The sequence below is a fragment of the Sorex araneus genome, chromosome 4 (assembly GCF_027595985.1).
Source record: "Sorex araneus isolate mSorAra2 chromosome 4, mSorAra2.pri, whole genome shotgun sequence".
Lineage (NCBI taxonomy): Eukaryota > Metazoa > Chordata > Mammalia > Eulipotyphla > Soricidae > Sorex > Sorex araneus.
Window position 1 is genome coordinate 73,046,344 of NC_073305.1, and position 18,103 is coordinate 73,064,446.

Genomic DNA, 18,103 nt, shown 5'->3' on the forward strand with positions numbered 1-18,103 from the left:
AGGTGTAACTGGAAGAGGACCAGGCTGGCACCCCATTTTTGAATCAAGTCTCCTTACTGCAAGAAACTGTTGTAGGAGTCAATGGTATTTTGTTATAGTAGTCTGAACAGAATGAACCAGTCAGAATTGAAAATTAACAAAGTAACATCAACATGCCTCAAATTCTTTTTTTTTTTTTTTTTTTTGCTTTTTAGTCACACCCGGCGATGTACAGGGATCACTCCTGGCTCTGCACTCAGGAATTACTCCTGGCGGTGCTCAGGGGACCATATGGGATGCAGGGAATCGAATCAGGGTCAGCCGTGTGCAAGGCAAATGCCCTACCTGCTGTGTTATCACTCTAGCCCCAATATGCCTCAAATTCTTTTTTTTTTTTTTCTTTTTGGGTCACACCTGGCAATGCACAGGGGTTACTCCTGGCTCATGCACTCAGGAATCACCCCTGGTGGTGCTCAGGGACCATATGGGATGCTGGGAATCAAACCCAGGTTGGTGGGTTGGCTGCGTGCAAGGCAAACACCCTACCCACTGTGCTATCACTCCAGCCCAATGCCTCAAATTCTTACAACTTGCCTAGAGCAATAATACAGTGGGCAGGGTACTTGCCTTGCATGTGGCCAAAGTGAGTAATTTCTGAGTGCAGGCAGAGCCAGGAGTAACCCCTGAGCTCACCAGGTGTGACCAAAAAAGCCAAACAAAACAAAACAAAACAAAAACAAGAACAACAACCTCCTCCAGCCCCAAAAGGAAACAAAAATTAAATTCCTGTAACATCTCACAATTTACTGTATCAGAAAGCTCTTTCCACAATATGAACTGTCCTTCAAAAACTAGAAATTGAGTTTCCATATAGACCCCGAAACACCACTTTTGGGAATATATCCCGAGGATGCAAAAAAGCACAGTAGAAATGACATCTGTACCTATATGTTCATTGCAGCACTGTTCACAATAGCCAAAATCTGGAAACAACCCAAATGCCCTAGAACAGATGACTGGTTAAAGAAACTTTGGTACATCTACACAATGGAATACCACGCAGCTGTTAGGAGAGATGAAGTCATGCAATTTGATTATAAATGGATAGACATGAGAGTATTGTGGTAAATGAAATGAGTTAGAAAGAGAGAGACACAGAAGGACTGCACTCATTTGTGGAGTATAGAATAACATCACATGAGGCTGACACCCAAGGACAAGTAGATACAAGGGCTAGGAGGATTGTCCCATAGCTGGAAGCCTGCTTCATGAGCGGAGGGGAGAAGGCAGATGGAATAGAGAAGGGGTCACTAAGAAAATGATGGCTGGAGGAATCAGTTGGGATGGGAAATGTGTGCCAAAAGTAGGTAATGGTTGGGGCTGGAGTGATAGCACAGCGGGTAGGGCGTTTGCCTTGCACGCGGCCAACCCGGGTTCGAATCCCAGCATCCCATATGGTCCCCTGAGCACCGCCAGGGGTGATTCCTGAGTGCATGAGCCAGGAGTGACCCCTGTGCATTGCCGGGTGTGACACAAAAAAAAGCAAAAAAAAAAAAAAAAAAAGTAGGTAATGGACCAAACATGATGACCTCTCAGTGTCTGTGTTGCAAGCCATAATACCGAAAAGCAGAGAGAGAGTATGGGGAATATTGTCTGCCATGGAGGCAGGGGGAGGGTGGGAACGGGAGGGTATACCGGGGATATTGGTGGTGGGGAATGTGCACTGGTGGAGGGATGGGTGTTTGATCATTGTGTGATTGTAACCCAAACATGAAAGCTTGTAACTATCTCACAGTGATTCAATAAAATTAAAATAAGAAAAAAAAAGAAAGTTCTTTCCCGAAGAATTATACTGACCATTTGCGATACTGCATCTGGAAATCATGAGCCAGCAAATGTCCAGAAACAGACGTCATTATCATGGTAACATTCTGAATGATAACAAAACCCAAGTTAGTCTTTTAGCAATTATATTTTGAAAAATCAAGTAAAAGGGAGGGACTTAGATTAATACAAAATAAAATGGCTGTTGGGGTATGGGAAGGGGAGGGAGAAATATTTAGAAGGAACACCGAGACTCTGGAGTAGGGCCAGAGGCTGGGGCCACACCCAGCAATACTCAGGGATTCCTGGCAATGCTAAGGACCATATGCAGTGCCAGAGATCAATTTGGGGCAACCCTGGGCAAGGAAAGCATCTTAACCTCTGGACTCTCTTCAGTCCAACACAGAGGGTTTTTAGGGCAGTGTAAAACTGTATAATATCGTAATGGATGTCATTACACATTTATCCAAACCTATTAAGAACATCACTACCAAGAGTGGAAGCTAGTATCAACTATGGACTTGTAGAAATTGTGTGTTGCTACAGGCTCATTAAGTGAAGCAAGACATTGTTCCAGTGAGGAATAATCCTAAAGAGGAACAGTGTGTGAGGGCAGGGAGCAGTTGGAGACTCTGGATCTTCCTCTCAATTTTATTGTAAACTTAAGTTTGACCTTCAATAAATAAATAAATTAGGGGCCAGAGAGACAAAACAGTGGATAAGATGTGTGTCTTTCATGTAGATGATCCGGGTTTGAAGTCTAGCATCCCATATGGTCCCCCAGCATCACCAGGAGTAACTCCTAAGTGGAGAGCCATGTGTAAGCCCTAAGAATCATTGGGTGTGGCCCAAAAACAAACCAACCAACTAGGGACCTAGACTACAGTACAGCAGGTAGGGCATTTGCCTTGTAGCATACAAGTGATTTATCCTACCCGTAGCTCCCAAGCACTGCCAGGAGCAATTTCTGAGTGGAAGAACCAGGAATAACCCCACAGTATCACTGGGTGTGGCCTAACACCTCCATCCCCACCCTAACCCCCTAAAAAAGCCTATTAAAACAAACCAGCTGATTGGGAAAAAACAAACAACTCTTAGGGGCTGGAGCGATAGCACAGTGGGTAGGGCGTTTGCCCTGCACACGACCGACCCAGGTTCGATTCCCAGCATCCCATATGGTCCCCTGAGCACCACCAAGGGTAATTCCTGAGTGCAGAGCCAGGAGTAACCCCTGTGCATCGCCAGGTGTGACCCCCCCCCAAAAAAAAAAACAAACAACTCTTAGGAGCAAAAGATCATCATAATACAATGATTATCCAAGTTCTAGAAGATGCTTTTTGTATAATTTTCAATCTTTTGGATCTGGGGCTAGATTTGGCAGTGTTTTGGAGCTACTTCTGGCTCAGTGCAGGGGACCACGTAGTACTGGGGGGTTGAAGCTGGGGTTCCCAAATGAAAAGAATAGCCTCTAAACCTCTGAGACATCATCCCAGCCCTCATTTTAAATTTCCCCAAACCACTGCATATTGGCTTCTTTCTTGTTATAAAATACTGAGATGAAAAATTAAGTTCAATTCCTGGTATAACAGCAAGTGTAATCCATACATAAGAAATGAGTTATCCTCAATACACCAAGATCAATGATGTGCATGAGAACAGAGAAGGGGGAAATTATTTTTCAAGTAAAAGAGAGACATCCATATAAATTATGAATGGTCACAACCTATAAACAGATCTTTAGGTTGCAACAACAGTTACTCTCAAAAATCAACATGTTGGAACTCTATACACCAATCATGAATAACTTTATAATTCACAGTAAATTTGTTATTTTTTTCCTTTTGTTTGTTTGTTTGTTTGTTTTTGCTTTTTGGGTCACACCCGGCGATGCTCAGGGGTTACTCCTGGCTCTGCACTCAGGAATTACTCCTGGTGGTGCTCAGGGGACCATATGGGATGCTGGGAATCAAACCGGGGTCGGCCGCGTGCAAGGCAAACACGCTGTGCTATTGCTCCAGCCCCACTCACAGTAATTTAATAAAAAAAATTTTTTTGGTTTTTTTTTTTCTTTTTGGATCACACCCAGCAATGCACAGGGGTCACTCCTGGCTCATGCACTCAGGAATCACCCCTGGCAGTGCTCAGGGGACCATATAGGACGCTAGGATTTGAACCCCGGTCGGCCGCATGCAAGGCAAACGCCCTACCCGCTGTGCTATCCCTCCAATCCCTTTTTTTTTTAAGTCAAATACATATTCTATAATGGCTAGCCTAACTTTCAGTGGTGCAGTAATCAAAACTACCACCACACATGAGTATGCAGGACCTCTGAGGTACATCCCAGTCTTGACTAATTCTTCTAGATTAAATAACTATAAAATACTAGCAATTTAGAAAGGACTTGTAAACATTCGTTTTAGCCAAAACTAAAAGTTCAAGGACAGCACACCCAAATGAGGACCTGGACAATGATCCAAAGGACTGGAGCACATGCTTTGCATGCGGGAGCCTCAGGCTAATCCCTGGCACTGCATGGCCACCAACACTTTCAGGAGCAACCCCTGCACTCTGTCCCCAAACACTAGCTGTCGCCCCAAAACAAAAACAGAAAGTACAACAAAATGGAAACTGGATCTGAAAGTATCTATCAGCTGAATGATAAAAGCACTGAAGTGCCTTACCTGGCCATAGAGATGATAGTCAAATTCATAGATTTTGTTGAATTTAGAAAGACCTTCCCTCTGAAACAAAAGCAAACAAAAGATTATATTATTATACAAAATACCAAATGATTCCTCAGCATAAGAACCAACCCAAATCCTTTAAATGAGAATGTTGAGAATGCAACTGCATTTCCTGAGATGAAAGCTAAATTACTAAGACCATTTACTAAGAAGTCCCTCAAAAGAGTTATAAACTAGCATGAGTTGTGTGAATTTTTCAACAATTATTGTGAGGCAAGGATGATAGTACAGCAGGAAGGGCATTTGCTTTGCACATGGCCAATGTGGGTTCAATCCCTGGCATCCCATATAGTCTCTGAACCCCACCAAAAGTGATCCCTCAGGGGCTGAGCGATAGCACAGCAGGTAAGGTATTTGCCTTGCATGTGGCTGACCCAGGTTCAATTCCCAGCATCCCATATGGTCCCCTGAGCACCGCCAGGAGTAATTCCTGAGTGCATAAGCCAAGAGTAAACCCTGTGCATTGCTGGGTGTGACCCAAAAACGCATAGATAGAACATACAGGGACTGGAGTGATAGCACAGCGGGTAGGGCGTTTGCCTTGCACGCGGCCGACCCGGGTTCGATTCCCAGCATCCCATATGGTCCCCTGAGCACCGCCAGGAATGATTCCTGAGTGCAGAGCCAGGAGTAACCCCTGTGCAATGCCGGGTGTGACCCAAAAAGAAAGAAAAAAAAAAAGAACATACAAACCACAACAACAAACAAATAAAAAAACCTATTCATGTTCATAAACAAATTCAGTAAAATTCCAGAATACAAAATCAACACACATGTGCCCAGGGATGTCTCAGGTAGAGCACCTGCCTTGCAGCTGAGAGTGCTCCAGTACCACCCTATATGACAAGTATATCCCCAAGACACAACAAAAATGTGAGGCTCCTGGCAAAATGTTTATACATCTGTAATCAAGTATGCAGCCCGCAATCACCACACTCACACTACCATGAACTGAAGGGAAAAACAATGTTAAAATCAACACACAGGGCCTGAGAGCTGGTATAGAGGATAAGGCGCTGCATTGCATGTGGCTGAATATAGGTTTGACCCTCTGGTACCACATATAAGCACTGCGCCTAGAGTAATCCCTGAACACCACTAGATGTGACCCCCAAACCTCCTCTCAAAAAATTTTTAAAAATAAACAAACATGGCTGGGGAAAAAGCACAAGTAGCCTGAGTTTAATCCCTGGCCCTACAGTTATCCTACTCCTCCCCAAGTATGGCCCCATAAATAAAATCAGGAAGTACTGGAGAGATAGTACAGAAGTTAAGGCACTTGTCTTGCATGCAGTCAATCTGGATTTGATCCCTGGTCCTATATATGATGCCTTAAGCATCGCCAGGAGTGAATCCTGAGCACAGAGCCAGGAGTAATCCCAAGCACTGCTGAACGTGGCTCAAAAACCAAAGGGAGGAAAAATGCTGAAACTAACCAAGATATAGCAAAAGTACTAAATGCTGTTTGCACACTTCAACTGCTGTTTGCTTAACTCACTGGCTCTCCCTCATCCCCCATTCCTAACACTTCTCAATTTTTGAACACACTAAGCCACTTCAAACCACTTGTTCCATCTTTATACATACTGTTTCCACTATCTGGTAAAAATGTCAAGACTCAGCTTCAACATTCATCTAGTAAATGTTTACTGAGATTCTAGGCTGGAATAATAGTATAGCGCTTGCCTTGCACACATGGTCCCCTAAGCATGGCAAAGAGTGATCCCTGAGTACAGAGCAAGGAGAAAACCCCGAGCATTGCCAGTTGTGGCCCAAAAACAGAAAGAAAAAAAAAAAGTCACCAAAACTTAAAATTACTGAGATTCCTATATTCTAACACTGTATTACACACTCGAGATATTAGAATGAACAACATACAGAGCCCCTTTCCTTAGCATCCAAGAGTCCAAGAATGGAATGACAGCAAATAAGAAACAGAAATGGCAAAGCATTATTCAACAGCAACTGGCAGATGCCCTCCAAGAGAAGCAGGTCACCGTGAAAGCATATCACAAAGTGTCCCTGAGCCTGGAGGAGCAGCAAAGGATCCTTGAAGAGATATTTTTTTAAAAGTCCTGAAATGTAAGGAATAGGTGCAGAGGGGAGAGTCTTAGGAGGTCCAGGGCCCCAGCTTCGCTGGGGCTGGTCACCGGAATACAAACCCTGGAAAGAGGTAAAGACAACCTCAGCTCCTGCTCCCACTGGCCACACATTAAAAAACAAACAAACAAAAAAAAAACCAGGAGTCCAGGGGTCTTGGGGTCTTCATGAAAAACTAGGGCAGGGAACCTCTATCTTGTGCTTTTAGAAATGGTGTCCGGCAAACCATTTCAGGATCCACTTTTGTTACTGGGGATTTTTTCCAGCAGCTCTGGGTCATCTCCTTGGAAAATCTTTCTGCCTCTTTCCCCTTTGTGGCTCGAGCACATTTTTATGCCTTCAGCCAACTGTTTCTAGACATTGGTCTGGACAAGCAGAAGCCAGGCTGCCTGACAAGCGGCACAGTGGCGCTCAGACCTGCCGCTCGGCGGGGCGCTGCCCGCGAGCCGACTGCTGGGCACAGAACCGGCCAGGACGTGAACGCCAAGCCACAGGAGCTAAGTTTCAGACTCGGGGGAGGAAGTGTTAATAAAAAGGCCCGCCGGTGCGCCGAGAACTGAGGGCTGGCCGCTGTGCGAGAGGAAGAACATCTACGGGGACAAGCGCCGAGCGCGCCGACACTAACGCGCGCGGGAAGGCGCTCCTCACCCGCCGCATGCTTCCGCCAGACAGGAGGTCGGCGATGCCCTTGGCCGCGTCGTTTTTCTCGGCGACACAGAGAATTCTGCGCACGCCACGGAAGGCCACCTCCATGGCGGCGCGCGACAAGGCCCGGTATCCCGGGCGGCGCTGCCACCGGAGCACGCAGCGGGCCAACAGGATCATTCCTAGGACCCGAGCCCGCCGCCGCTCCCCGGGCACCCGCGCATGCTAAGGAAGCCGGCGGGGAGATTCGCCAGTCGCCGACCCTGAAGGAACTAGTCTCCCGGCGCCGCCCGCTCCCGCGCCCGGCAGGGGTCCTGCACTCCGGCACCGCGAACACCTTCCCACAGCTGCCGCCCGGGTAAGAGATCCCGCTCCTCGCGAGCGCGCCTTCCGCCCGCCTTCCGCAGCCGCTTCCGCTCGGAGCGAGACCCGCAGGATCACGAACTACAAATCCCAGGCTGCCCCGCGCCCCAAGACCTGTCGTCTCGGCACGGTTTTTCGCTCCCCGCCCCACGTCTTTTTCTTCCGGAAGTGATTGGGCAAGCCATTCGCCCTTGGGAGCGGCCTCTCGATAGTCCCGCCAGGCCTTTCCCCAGCTCCCTTCCCCACACTCGTTTTCGCTCCTCCGCGGAAATCCCCGAGGATGCTTCCGGGTCACGGGGCGTTGATGCAGTCATGTGACAGCAAGATGGCGGCGCCGCGCTAGCTGGCTCCGGGTTGTGGCGTCCGCGGAGCCGCGACGGTTTTGCCCTCGACCCGTGAGGGTGACAACGCGTGGCTGGCCCCAGCTGCGGCCCGTAGCCCTGCGTCAGGCACCCGTTCGGTAACTGGGGCTGTTGCTATCGCGCTGGCTTCGGGGAAGCGACCGTGACCTCGCGACAGGTGCCTTGCAGCGACCGGGTCACCAAAAAGAAAAGAGGAAGAGGACAACCGGCTTCCCGGCCCTCGAGGCCTACAGAGTTCCCGCGGCCTCCGAGGACTCCGAAGGAGCTACACCTTTGAAGTGGCCGCGGGAGTCCAAGTCCTCGGGTGCGTGGAAAGCAGCCCACATACGGCATACCCGAGGGCGCCAAGAAGACCGCAGGGACTTGGCTTCCTCCCCCAGAGGTCTGGTTTCCCCGCGCCGATTACCCCCGCATTCCTGGCCACTTCCTCTCAATGTTCTCTCCGTATATCTGGAAATATGATCAGCGCCCCTGACGTGGTGGCCTTCACCAAAGAGAATGAGTACGAGGAGGAGCCTTACAATGAGCCGGCCCTGCCCGAGGAGTACTCGGTGCCCCTTTTTCCCTTCGCCAGCCAAGGAGCCAACCCTTGGTCCAAACTGTCCGGAGCCAAGTTCTCGCGGGACTTCATCCTCATTTCCGAGTTCTCCGAACAGGTGGGCCCCCAACCATTGCTAACCATCCCCAATGACACCAAAGTTTTTGGTACCTTTGATCTTAATTACTTCTCCTTAAGGATCATGTCTGTCGATTACCAGGCCTCCTTCGTAGGCCATCCCCCCGGCTCTGCCTACCCCAAGCTAAACTTCGTGGAGGACTCCAAGGTGGTGCTGGGAGACTCCAAGGAGGGAGCCTTTGCTTATGTGCACCATCTGACCCTGTATGACCTGGAGGCCCGTGGTTTTGTGAGGCCCTTTTGCATGGCTTATATCTCAGCAGACCAGCACAAAATCATGCAGCAATTTCAGGAACTTTCAGCAGAATTTTCCAAAGCGTCTGAGTGCTTGAAGACAGGCAACAGGAAGGCATTTGCTGGGGAACTTGAAAAAAAGCTGAAAGACTTGGATTATACCAGGACTGTGCTACATACTGAAACAGAAATCCAGAAGAAAGCCAACGATAAAGGTTTTTATTCATCTCAGGCAATTGAGAAAGCCAATGAACTGGCTAGCGTAGAGAAATCCATCATCGAGCATCAAGACCTGCTAAAGCAGATCCGTTCATATCCTCATCGGAAGTTGAGGGGGGCTGATTTGTATTCTGGAGAGGTAGAGCGCTCCCAGGATCAAGCCTGCCAGGCAGCCACTACCTCTAACCCTGATGAGTTTGCTGACGCAGACCTTTACTCCTGCAGACCAGCCTATACCCCAAAACTCATCAAAGCCAAGTCCACCAAGTGTTTTGATAAGAAGTTAAAGACCTTGGAAGAGCTCTGTGACACCGAGTATTTTACCCAGACCTTGGCTCAGCTCAGCCACATTGAGCACATGTTCCGCGGAGACCTGTGCTATCTCCTGACCAGCCAGATTGACAGGGCACTGCTAAAACAACAGCATATAACCAACTTTCTCTTCGAGGACTTTGTGGAGGTTGATGATAGGCTGGTAGAGAAACAAGAGAGTATAGCCCCTAAACCTGTTCAAGATAGACCACCTTCCAGAACTCTGGAAGAATATCCAATTCCTCAAGTGTTAATTAGTGTTGGCTCTTACAAATCCAGTGTGGAGTCTGTGCTGATCAAGATGGAGCAGGAACTGGGAGATGAGGAGTACAAAGAAGCAGAGGTGGCAGAATTGAGCAGTTTTGACCCCCAGGAGAACTTGGACTACCTGGATATGGAAATGAAAGGGAGTATCAGCAGTGGTGAAAGCATCGAGGTTCTGGGCACGGAAAAGTCCACCTCTGTGCTCTCCAAGTCTGACAGTCAGGCCAGCCTTACGGTGCCACTGAGTCCCCAGGTAGTTCGCAGCAAAGCGGTCAGCAACAGAACCATCAGTGAGGACAGTATTGAAATCCTCAGCACCTGCCCGTCCGAGGCTCTCATCCCCGAGGACCTTAAGGCCAGCTACCCAAGTGCCATTAACGAAGAAGAATCCTACCCAGATGATAGTGAGGGAGCCATCCTCTTCCAGGCAAACATCAGCCCTCCAGAGCTGGATGGCGCAGAGGAGGGCAGCTTGGAAAATCCCCTATCAGAGATGGACTCTTCCTGCTGCATTGGGAAGGAGAGTGACAGTCTGCAGCGGCCACTTCCTGCTGCAACCCACACGCTCATAGATGACGATGGAGTGGTGAGCATCCCCCCACAGCGCTACTGGCAAAATGACCAGGGCTTCCACGCGGACTTGGCCATTGAAAACGCCAGCCCTTCTCAAGACCACAGTTCTGAGAGCTTCACTGCCTATGAGCTGGACCCGAGCCATCTGCTAGCTAGCCGGGATGTTAGTAAGACCAGCCTGGACAACTACTCCGACTCCACCAGCTGTGTGGGCAGTGTAGCCTCCACTGGCTCGGACAGGACTCCCACTGCTCATTTCACTGCTCCCTCTTCCGAGAGACATAAAAAGAGAGCTGGCCAGAATGCCTTAAAATTTATCCGCCAGTACCCTTTTGCCCACCCAGCTATCTACTCCCTACTCAGCGGGAGGACACTCGTGGTCCTGGGGGAAGATGAAACCATAGTCAGGAAGCTCGTGTCGGCGCTGTCCATCTTTGTTCCCAACTACAGCCGTTGTGCCAAACCCGTGAAGCACTGGGTGTCCTCCCCTCTGCACATTACTGATTTCCAGAAGTGGAAGCTTATTGGCCTACAGAGGTAAGGCTCCAGGAGGTGGGGAAGGACCCTGTTCAGTTATGAAGGGAGGCTTTAACCTTTATCACTGAGGATAAGGTTAACAAGTTGGTGTGGTTGTTTGGTCACCCTGTGTCAGCCAGTGTAGAGTTGGGCCCAGAGTCAGGAGGTCTGGCTTCTGGATGGGGCGCCACATTCATTCACAGTATTGTTTAGCAAGTCATTTTACCTAACTTTCGTTTCCTTGTTCATGACATGCGGGAGTTGCAGTTCCTAAGTGGTTGCCAGCGCTGGTTTCCACCTAGCTGGGTCAGAGTTATTGGCAGGATTTATCAAATCACAGGTTCCTACCACCCCGCCCCACACCCCAGGACTCTGACTCGGTGTGGCATGTGCTGTGAGGTTTGGACCCAACTAGAGTTGTAGAGATCTTGAGTTTGTGCTGATTTCAAGTGAATCCTGTGGCTTGTATGACTGAAGAGAGGTCTGCTCCTAAGAAAAGGTGGGCGTAATCGGAGACCCTCAGAGAGTTCTGATGGTTTTCACCCACTGCCCTGTTTACTGGAGAAGGCTCTTAATAAGGAAATGTGGGAGACAGCTTCAACTTCTCTTTGAAAATTTTCTATTTCATTTCCCCCAGTTATTTGTGTTTTAGTAGCTCTCCCTTTCTCCCCCTAAATACTGCTTGGCTAGTGTTGTGACTCATTCCATCAGGGTATGTCTTGTATTTAGTTTTATCATTTCCTTCTCTGCAGTCCACTTTGCTCATTTGTAAAGCAGGTGTTCTCGCCAAACAGTGGCATCTGCTTCGTTTGCCACTCTGATAGCCCTTGCAACAGGCCTTCCTCCAGGGTCTTGTGGGAGCCAAACCCTGCCAGGTCATGCTCTTATTGAGCATCTATTCAATGTTGTGACAAGGCTATTGCTCTGGAAGAAAATTATCAATCCTAAGAGCATAAACAGGTGACCAAAGCCATGCCTTGAGGAGAGAGGAGAATTTGTTTTTCTTGTTCTAAAGAAACAGTACAGGGGGGTCAGGTGCTTGCCTCAGTTTAGGCCCTGGCACCTCATGTTTCCCTGACCTCTACCAATAGTGATCCCTGAGCATAGAGCCAAGAGTAAATCATGAGCACCATCAGGTTGGCCCCAAATCTTAAACAAAATAAAAAATACAACAAGGGCAGGAGCAATAGTACAGTGGCTAGGGTGCTTGCCTTGCACACAGCCAACCTGGATCCAGTCCCTGGCACTACCAGGGGTGATCTCGGAGCTCAGATCCAGGAATAAGCCCTGAGCACAGCCAGCTGGGTGTGCTCCCCCAAAATAACCAAGAATAATAAGAAAGCAAAGGGAACACTGTGGTGATGCCTCAGAAGTGAGGGAGACAGGTGCCTGAAGGAGGTCTGGGGTCTTTGACTTGAAGGACAGGGAGGTTGGGGCTGCCAGTGTGGGGAAAAGAGTGATGACCTGGGACTCAGTATGCCGTTCCTGAAGTATGACACTTGGACTAGCCAGTTCCTTGGTCTTTGTTGGAAACCCGTGGTGTGGGTGGGAGGGACAGCATTGCTGCTTCCTCCCTGTAGGCTACACTCTCTTTGCCATGCTACATGTCTGCTCTTGGGCTTACCTAAGAGGGTAAGCAGAGGGAAGAGCCTCCAAGGAATGGTTTTTAGTCTTTAATGATGGGTTGTAATCCCTTATACATACACTACTTCCATATACACTTGGCCCCTTGACTTTTTTTTAATTTTGGGGTCACGTCCAGCGATGTTCAGGGGTTACTTCTGGCTCCCTGGCTCTGCACTTGGGAATTACTTCTGGTGATTCTTGGGGGAACCATATGGGGTATAAGGAATTAAATTCGGGTTGGCAGCATGCAAAGCAAATACTTGCTGTACTAGTGCTTTGGCCACAGACTTTTGCCTTTTTTTTTTTTAACTTTAAAAGGTAGAGTCTAAATCACAGCTGTCTATCACCATTGACCAGTTTATCCACCACGTAGCTCTGGATGGTGTTTTCTCCAAATATCCCTTAGAATGTACCAGAATAGTATGAGGTTCATTTCTTAAACTATTCCCACCCTTCTGGGCAACTGACTGGAGTCCTGCATTGAAAAGCATTCTGAGGGGCAGGGCAGGTGGCCCAGAAGTTTCCTCTCCGGCACCACACAGTCCCCCAAACATTGCTGGAGTGACTCCCAAACAGGATTCTGCATGGACTGTCGTGGAAAGACTGTTGGAATCGATGAATGGCTTTTCTTGGAAAGACTGTTATGATCTATGAATAACTTTTCTGAGTGTGGGAAAGCCAGCTAGCTGAGGGAGAGGGGGCATGGCACCTGGAGTGGAAGTGGTGAGCTGGTCTGAGGCCCGTACTGGCCCTCCACTCACCATCCCCAGCGGCCCTGGACAAGTCACCACGCAGCCTTAATTCCCTTCTGAGAAGAATCAGAGTGGGATCTCTGAATGGTCATTTGCCACAAATTTATTCAGGGCTGTTAAATGCCAGCCACCAGGCCCTGCGCCAGCATTAGAAGGCGAATCACCATGATATGCTACCTGATGGGTAGATGTGGCCCTGTGGCTAGCCGTCACCCTAGCCCTCACCACTCTCAGCCTACCCAGCCAAGGCTGTTTCCCTCAGACAGATCTGATGAGACCTGCCTTGTTGGAGCAGGTGTCAGAGGGCCTGTCACACCTGATACAAGCCTAAGTGCTGTGTCCTAGCAGGGCCTCGGATGTTCCAGACAGGCCCAGGTGGCAGGCTGACTGTGGCCCTTGCTGATCAGACTTAGGAGCTTGTGTACATATATTGCCCATGAAAGCTCATGAAAGCTGGATACTTGTCAGAAGCCAAAGTTCAGACCTATTCTCAAGAATCCCAGGCTGTGAAGCTAACTCTAGGGGCTAGAGTGTGTACATGGGTTTGATCCCCAGCCCCACATGGTCCCAGTCCCCAAACTCAGGAGGGAATCAGGAGTAGCCCCCGAGTGGCTCCAATCCCCCACCCCAAATAAAGAAGCCCAAGTGGGGAAGTGTCAGCACTCTTACCCTTGCTCTCAAATTTGAGTGTATGTGTGATGGACAAGGATATTTGGCACTGGCAGCATCTGCCTCCTGGAGGTCAGAGCCCAAGTCTAGTAGACAGGGGCCAGAGGCCTTGCTGCCTTTGGAGTATGCCAACTGTTGAAGGGTCAGCTGGAACCAGCTGTGCAGCGGGAGTGGATTGGCTGCAGCTCCCCCAGAGAGTTCCAGAGGCTGGCCGCAGACATAGCGAGAGAAGATGAGATAAGCCTGAGGAGTGAGGGTGGTGGCAGTGCCTTTCAGCTCTGCTTTCCCACCAGCCATGCCTCTGGCTCCATCACAAAGTCTGGTTAAACCTAGTGTGGCGGGGACTGCAGTAGCCACCCTGTGGAGCTCTGGGCTACACAGGAAGCCGTGCCTGGCCTTTGGAAATGCCTCAGGATGTGGGCAAAGGGTGAGGCTTTGAAGCTTTGGCTTCTCCACCCAGCCAGGCTTGTTCTCTTTCTTGCTCAGCTCCCACTTCCTTGCCTGCTAGCTCCTACGCTGTTAACTGTGCAGGAGATAACAGTATCCAGAATGACAGAAATAACCCAGGATGTCCTTGGCCCCAAGTGTTTTCCCTCGTTACAGTCCCTTCAACCTCCCCAGCCCTGAACTCCAGGGGAGGTCAGTTTGTGAAATCTGGTCAGGCAGCCATTTGCCAGCTTCTGGAAGACTGCTCTGGGAAACTCCACTGGACGGAAGGTAGAACTCCGCTAAGTTTTGCCTGCCTCTCTGGACTCCTCCCCTCACAATCTACCTGCTACCTGCCTGAGATGGCAGCACCATACTGGGCATTGGGCAGGAAGCCAGTCACTTACAGGCCTGGCTGCAGAAGCTGTGTCTGGTGACTCAGTGCCAGGCACTCTTCCGAGGTATGTGAATCAGGAGTTGTTATCTCTGGCTTACCTACCGATGAGGCTCAGGGAGGTTAAGGAACCTGACCAACGAGAAAGCTGAGGAGGGGCTGAGGGAAGGCTGAGTAGGGATTACACTGGCGTAATTCAATAACGAAAAGGATGAAGGCCTTCCAGACAAAGCCAATAAGCTGATTTTGATTTTTGTGTTATGTCTTGTGGTGCTCAAGGCTGACTTGTGGCTCTGTGCTCAGAGGTCACTTTTGGCAGCGCACAGAGGACCATATGCAGCACAGGAGTTACACTGGGATCATGGGTGTACATAGCAAGTGCTTTAACCATTGTGATTTTTTTTTTTTTTGCTTTTTGGGTCACACCCAGCGATGCTCAGGGGTTACTCCTGACTTTGCACTCAGGAATTGCTCCTGGCAGTGCTTGGGGGACCATATGGGATGCCGGGGATCGAACCCGGGTTGGCCGTGTGCAAGGCAAATGCCCTACGCGCTGTGCTATTGCTCCGGCCCTAACCATTGTGTTTATATGTTCTCTGGCCCAGCTGTTTTTTTGGCTTTGACCATTCTGCTCTGGCTCTGTGCTCTCTGGCCTGCAGCCCGTGTATTTTTGTTGGTTTTTTTGTGGGCACACCTGGCTGTGCATTCAGGAATCACTCCTTGTGGGGATCAGGGGATCATATAGAGTACCGGAGATTGAACACAGGTCAGCTGCTTGCACAGCAAGAGCCCTACCCGCAGGCCCTATTTTTGAAACCAGCAGGTTGTGAAGGGCTTACGGGTCACTTGAGCTTGTTCCTCAGTTGTGAGGCGCTCAGAGTGTAGGGATCAGCTCAGATCTGCCTTCTAGAAAGAGACAGTGAGTGCTGGCCTGGAAACAGGATTCCAGTCCTGAGCTCCTGCCTCTGTCCTCCTGTGCTTGCCCTTCCTCCTGACTGGGGCCTGTGTGTTTCAGAGTGGCATCCCCTGCCAGTGCCAGCATGCTGCACACACTGAGCCGCTACTGCCGCTACACAAGCATTCTGGACCTGGACAACAAAACCCTGCGCTGCCCACTCTACAGAGGCACGCTTGTGCCCCGGCTGGCAGACCACCGTACCCAGATCAAGCGAGGCAGCACCTACTACCTGCACGTCCAGAGCATGCTCACTCAACTCTGCTCCAAGGCTTTCCTCTACACATTTTGCCACCACCTGCACCTGCCTGCCCATGACAAGGAGACTGAGGACCTGGTCGCTAGCCGCCAAGCGAGCTTCCTGAAGCTGAACCTGGGTCTGGTGAACGAAGATGTCAAAGTGGTCCAGTACCTGGCTGAGTTGCTGAAGCTGTACTATATGCAGGAGGCTCCTGGAATCAGCCACCCCACGCTCAGGTTTGACTATGTCCCCAGCTTTTTGTACAAAATCTGAGGCCAGTTCCAGCCATTTGACCAAGACCTGTGACTCAGGGTACTTGGAGGGGAAAGGGTGGTGTGCCCAAGTAGTGCTCTGAACTGCGTAGACTCCCAATGTAAGGGGAAAGAGACCACGGTGACTCCAGGACTTGCGGGTGGGGGAGGGCAGTCAAGAACCTGGTGCTCTCTGCGGGCGTCTCACCTGGCCAGAAGAGCATTCTTAGCTCCCTGGTGGGGAATGATCCTGTGCCAGCTCCCAGAGCTGTGGAAGCCAGGATGAAAGAAAGCTTCGGTAGGTGGGACAAGGGGCAAGAAGCGAAGCCTGGACTGGGGGAACACACTGCCGTGTTCAGCTATGCCAGCCACTTGAGTGGCAGAATCCAGAGCAGCCTGTCAACTAGAATAATCTGATGAAAAAACAAGACAAAGGAATATTGGCTCCTTCCGACCCCTTTTTGCCTCCCAGAACATATCACCCCCAGGGAGGCCCCAGACAGTGAGAGAGGAAAGTGGCTCAGCACCCAGTGGGTGGGGGAGAGGAACTGCCTCCTGGGCCCCTGCGGAGAGAAGGCAGCGCCGGTCCCTGGGCTCACTTCTTCCCCAGGTGCTGACATGCTGTTGTGCCTTGGAGTTCTCCTTGGGGCCAGCAGGAGGGACCGGAACATTCTGGTGTCTGGCAATGAGACCTGTCTGGAAGCGCAGAGCCTGGGGCATAGGGCAGGAGATGGCCTGTGTCCAGAGGCCAGTGCCTCTGTATACCATGGGGAACCCTCGAGTACTCACGAAAGCACTGGCGTCCTTGGAAGGTTGCAGACATGCCGGAACTAGGAGCCATCCGCCCTTCCCCACCCATAGCAAACATACAACCATGTCACTACCTCGCACAGGGTCTGGTGGGCAGCCCAGCTTGTAATCACTCATGGCGGGATTTTCTTCGGAAGGAGGCCTCTGCTGACTGGACCAGCCTTCAGGAGGCTGCAGGCCTAAAGTATGTGCCCCTCGCCCAAGCTTCCACCCATGCGAGGCCCCTCTGAAGTACTAGCGTGTCCCTCACCACTGCTCCCCGCTACCTGCTTTGAGTCTTTCCTTCTAGTCACCGCGTCCCGGACAAGCCTTCCAGGACTGCAGCTGATTGGAGGGGGAGGGTTTCTTGCAACTTGGAACATTATATATATATATATATATATATTTTTTTTTTTTTTTTTCCCCCTCAAAAGCTGTTACTTCCCTAAGTAGGAAGAACTCTTGGTAGTACTGCCTCTTAATTTATTCCCAGAAAATTGTGACTTAAAAAAAAAAACAAAAAACCCGACCCAGCCACAGGTGGTTTATCCAGAGCACACACGTGAGCATCTCTGGGCATTGTGTTCCCTGCACTTGACCCCAGTGGGCTTGTCAGCCTTGTGGCACACCGGTGAGGTCACAGATCTGAGAGGCAGAGGCCTCCAGTGGCATGTCACTGCTGTAGTCCAGCATGCATCCTAGTCCCCAGCACCGGGTGGGATGCTGTCAGCTTGTGGGTCCGGGCCCCCAATCCTGTCAGAGGGGCTATGGTTTTGCAGAGGCTGTAACCCAGTTCCCTTTGTGGCAGATACTGCTAAGTGTCATCAGTTTCTTTGTACTATGCTTGTTATGTTGCTTTGCACCCAGAAGTCACCAGGAACAGCTTGGCAGTGCTTAAATGTGAAGTGTGTGTTTGTGCCCAGGAAAGGCTGCATGAGAACCCTACTGCTCTGCCCTCCGCCCTCCTGTCTCTTACTGCCCTGTCTCCGTGGTCTCCATGTTGCTGTGCTTGCTAATTGGATGGCTGACTGCTGTCTACTTAGGCTTCCAGGACATGATCTTGTGACATTTTCATCTCCAAGGAGGGAAAATCCTGTGGAGTAAAATGACAAGGTGGAAAGTGACTGTTGGCACCACCAGTGCTACATATGTTTCCCATTACTGTGAACTTCACTACTAACTCTGTTCT

At 50.0% G+C, this 18,103-nt stretch overlaps 2 protein-coding genes across 3 annotated transcripts in view; one reads left to right on the forward strand and one right to left on the reverse strand.

Annotated features, from left to right (window-relative positions):
• Positions 1-7,780, reverse strand: part of TOP3A (DNA topoisomerase III alpha) — a 32,112-nt gene extending 24,332 nt beyond the window's left edge. For both annotated transcript variants that reach the window (XM_055134106.1, XM_055134105.1), the window contains exons 1-3: positions 7,296-7,780; positions 4,485-4,544; positions 1,837-1,910 (exon numbers count right to left, since the gene is read on the reverse strand). In XM_055134106.1, coding sequence (XP_054990081.1) covers positions 1,837-1,910; positions 4,485-4,544; positions 7,296-7,472 — 311 coding nt within the window. In that variant the 5' untranslated portion in view covers positions 7,473-7,780. The remainder of the gene's footprint in view (positions 1-1,836; positions 1,911-4,484; positions 4,545-7,295) is intronic.
• A 189-nt stretch (positions 7,781-7,969) lies between these two features.
• Positions 7,970-16,155, forward strand: SMCR8 (SMCR8-C9orf72 complex subunit). Its single transcript, XM_004612833.2, has 2 exons — positions 7,970-10,832; positions 15,694-16,155. The coding sequence occupies exons 1-2, from the start codon at positions 8,476-8,478 to the stop codon at positions 16,145-16,147; spliced, it is 2,811 nt and encodes a 936-aa protein (XP_004612890.2). The 5' UTR covers positions 7,970-8,475; the 3' UTR covers positions 16,148-16,155.
• Positions 16,156-18,103: the final 1,948 nt, after the last annotated feature.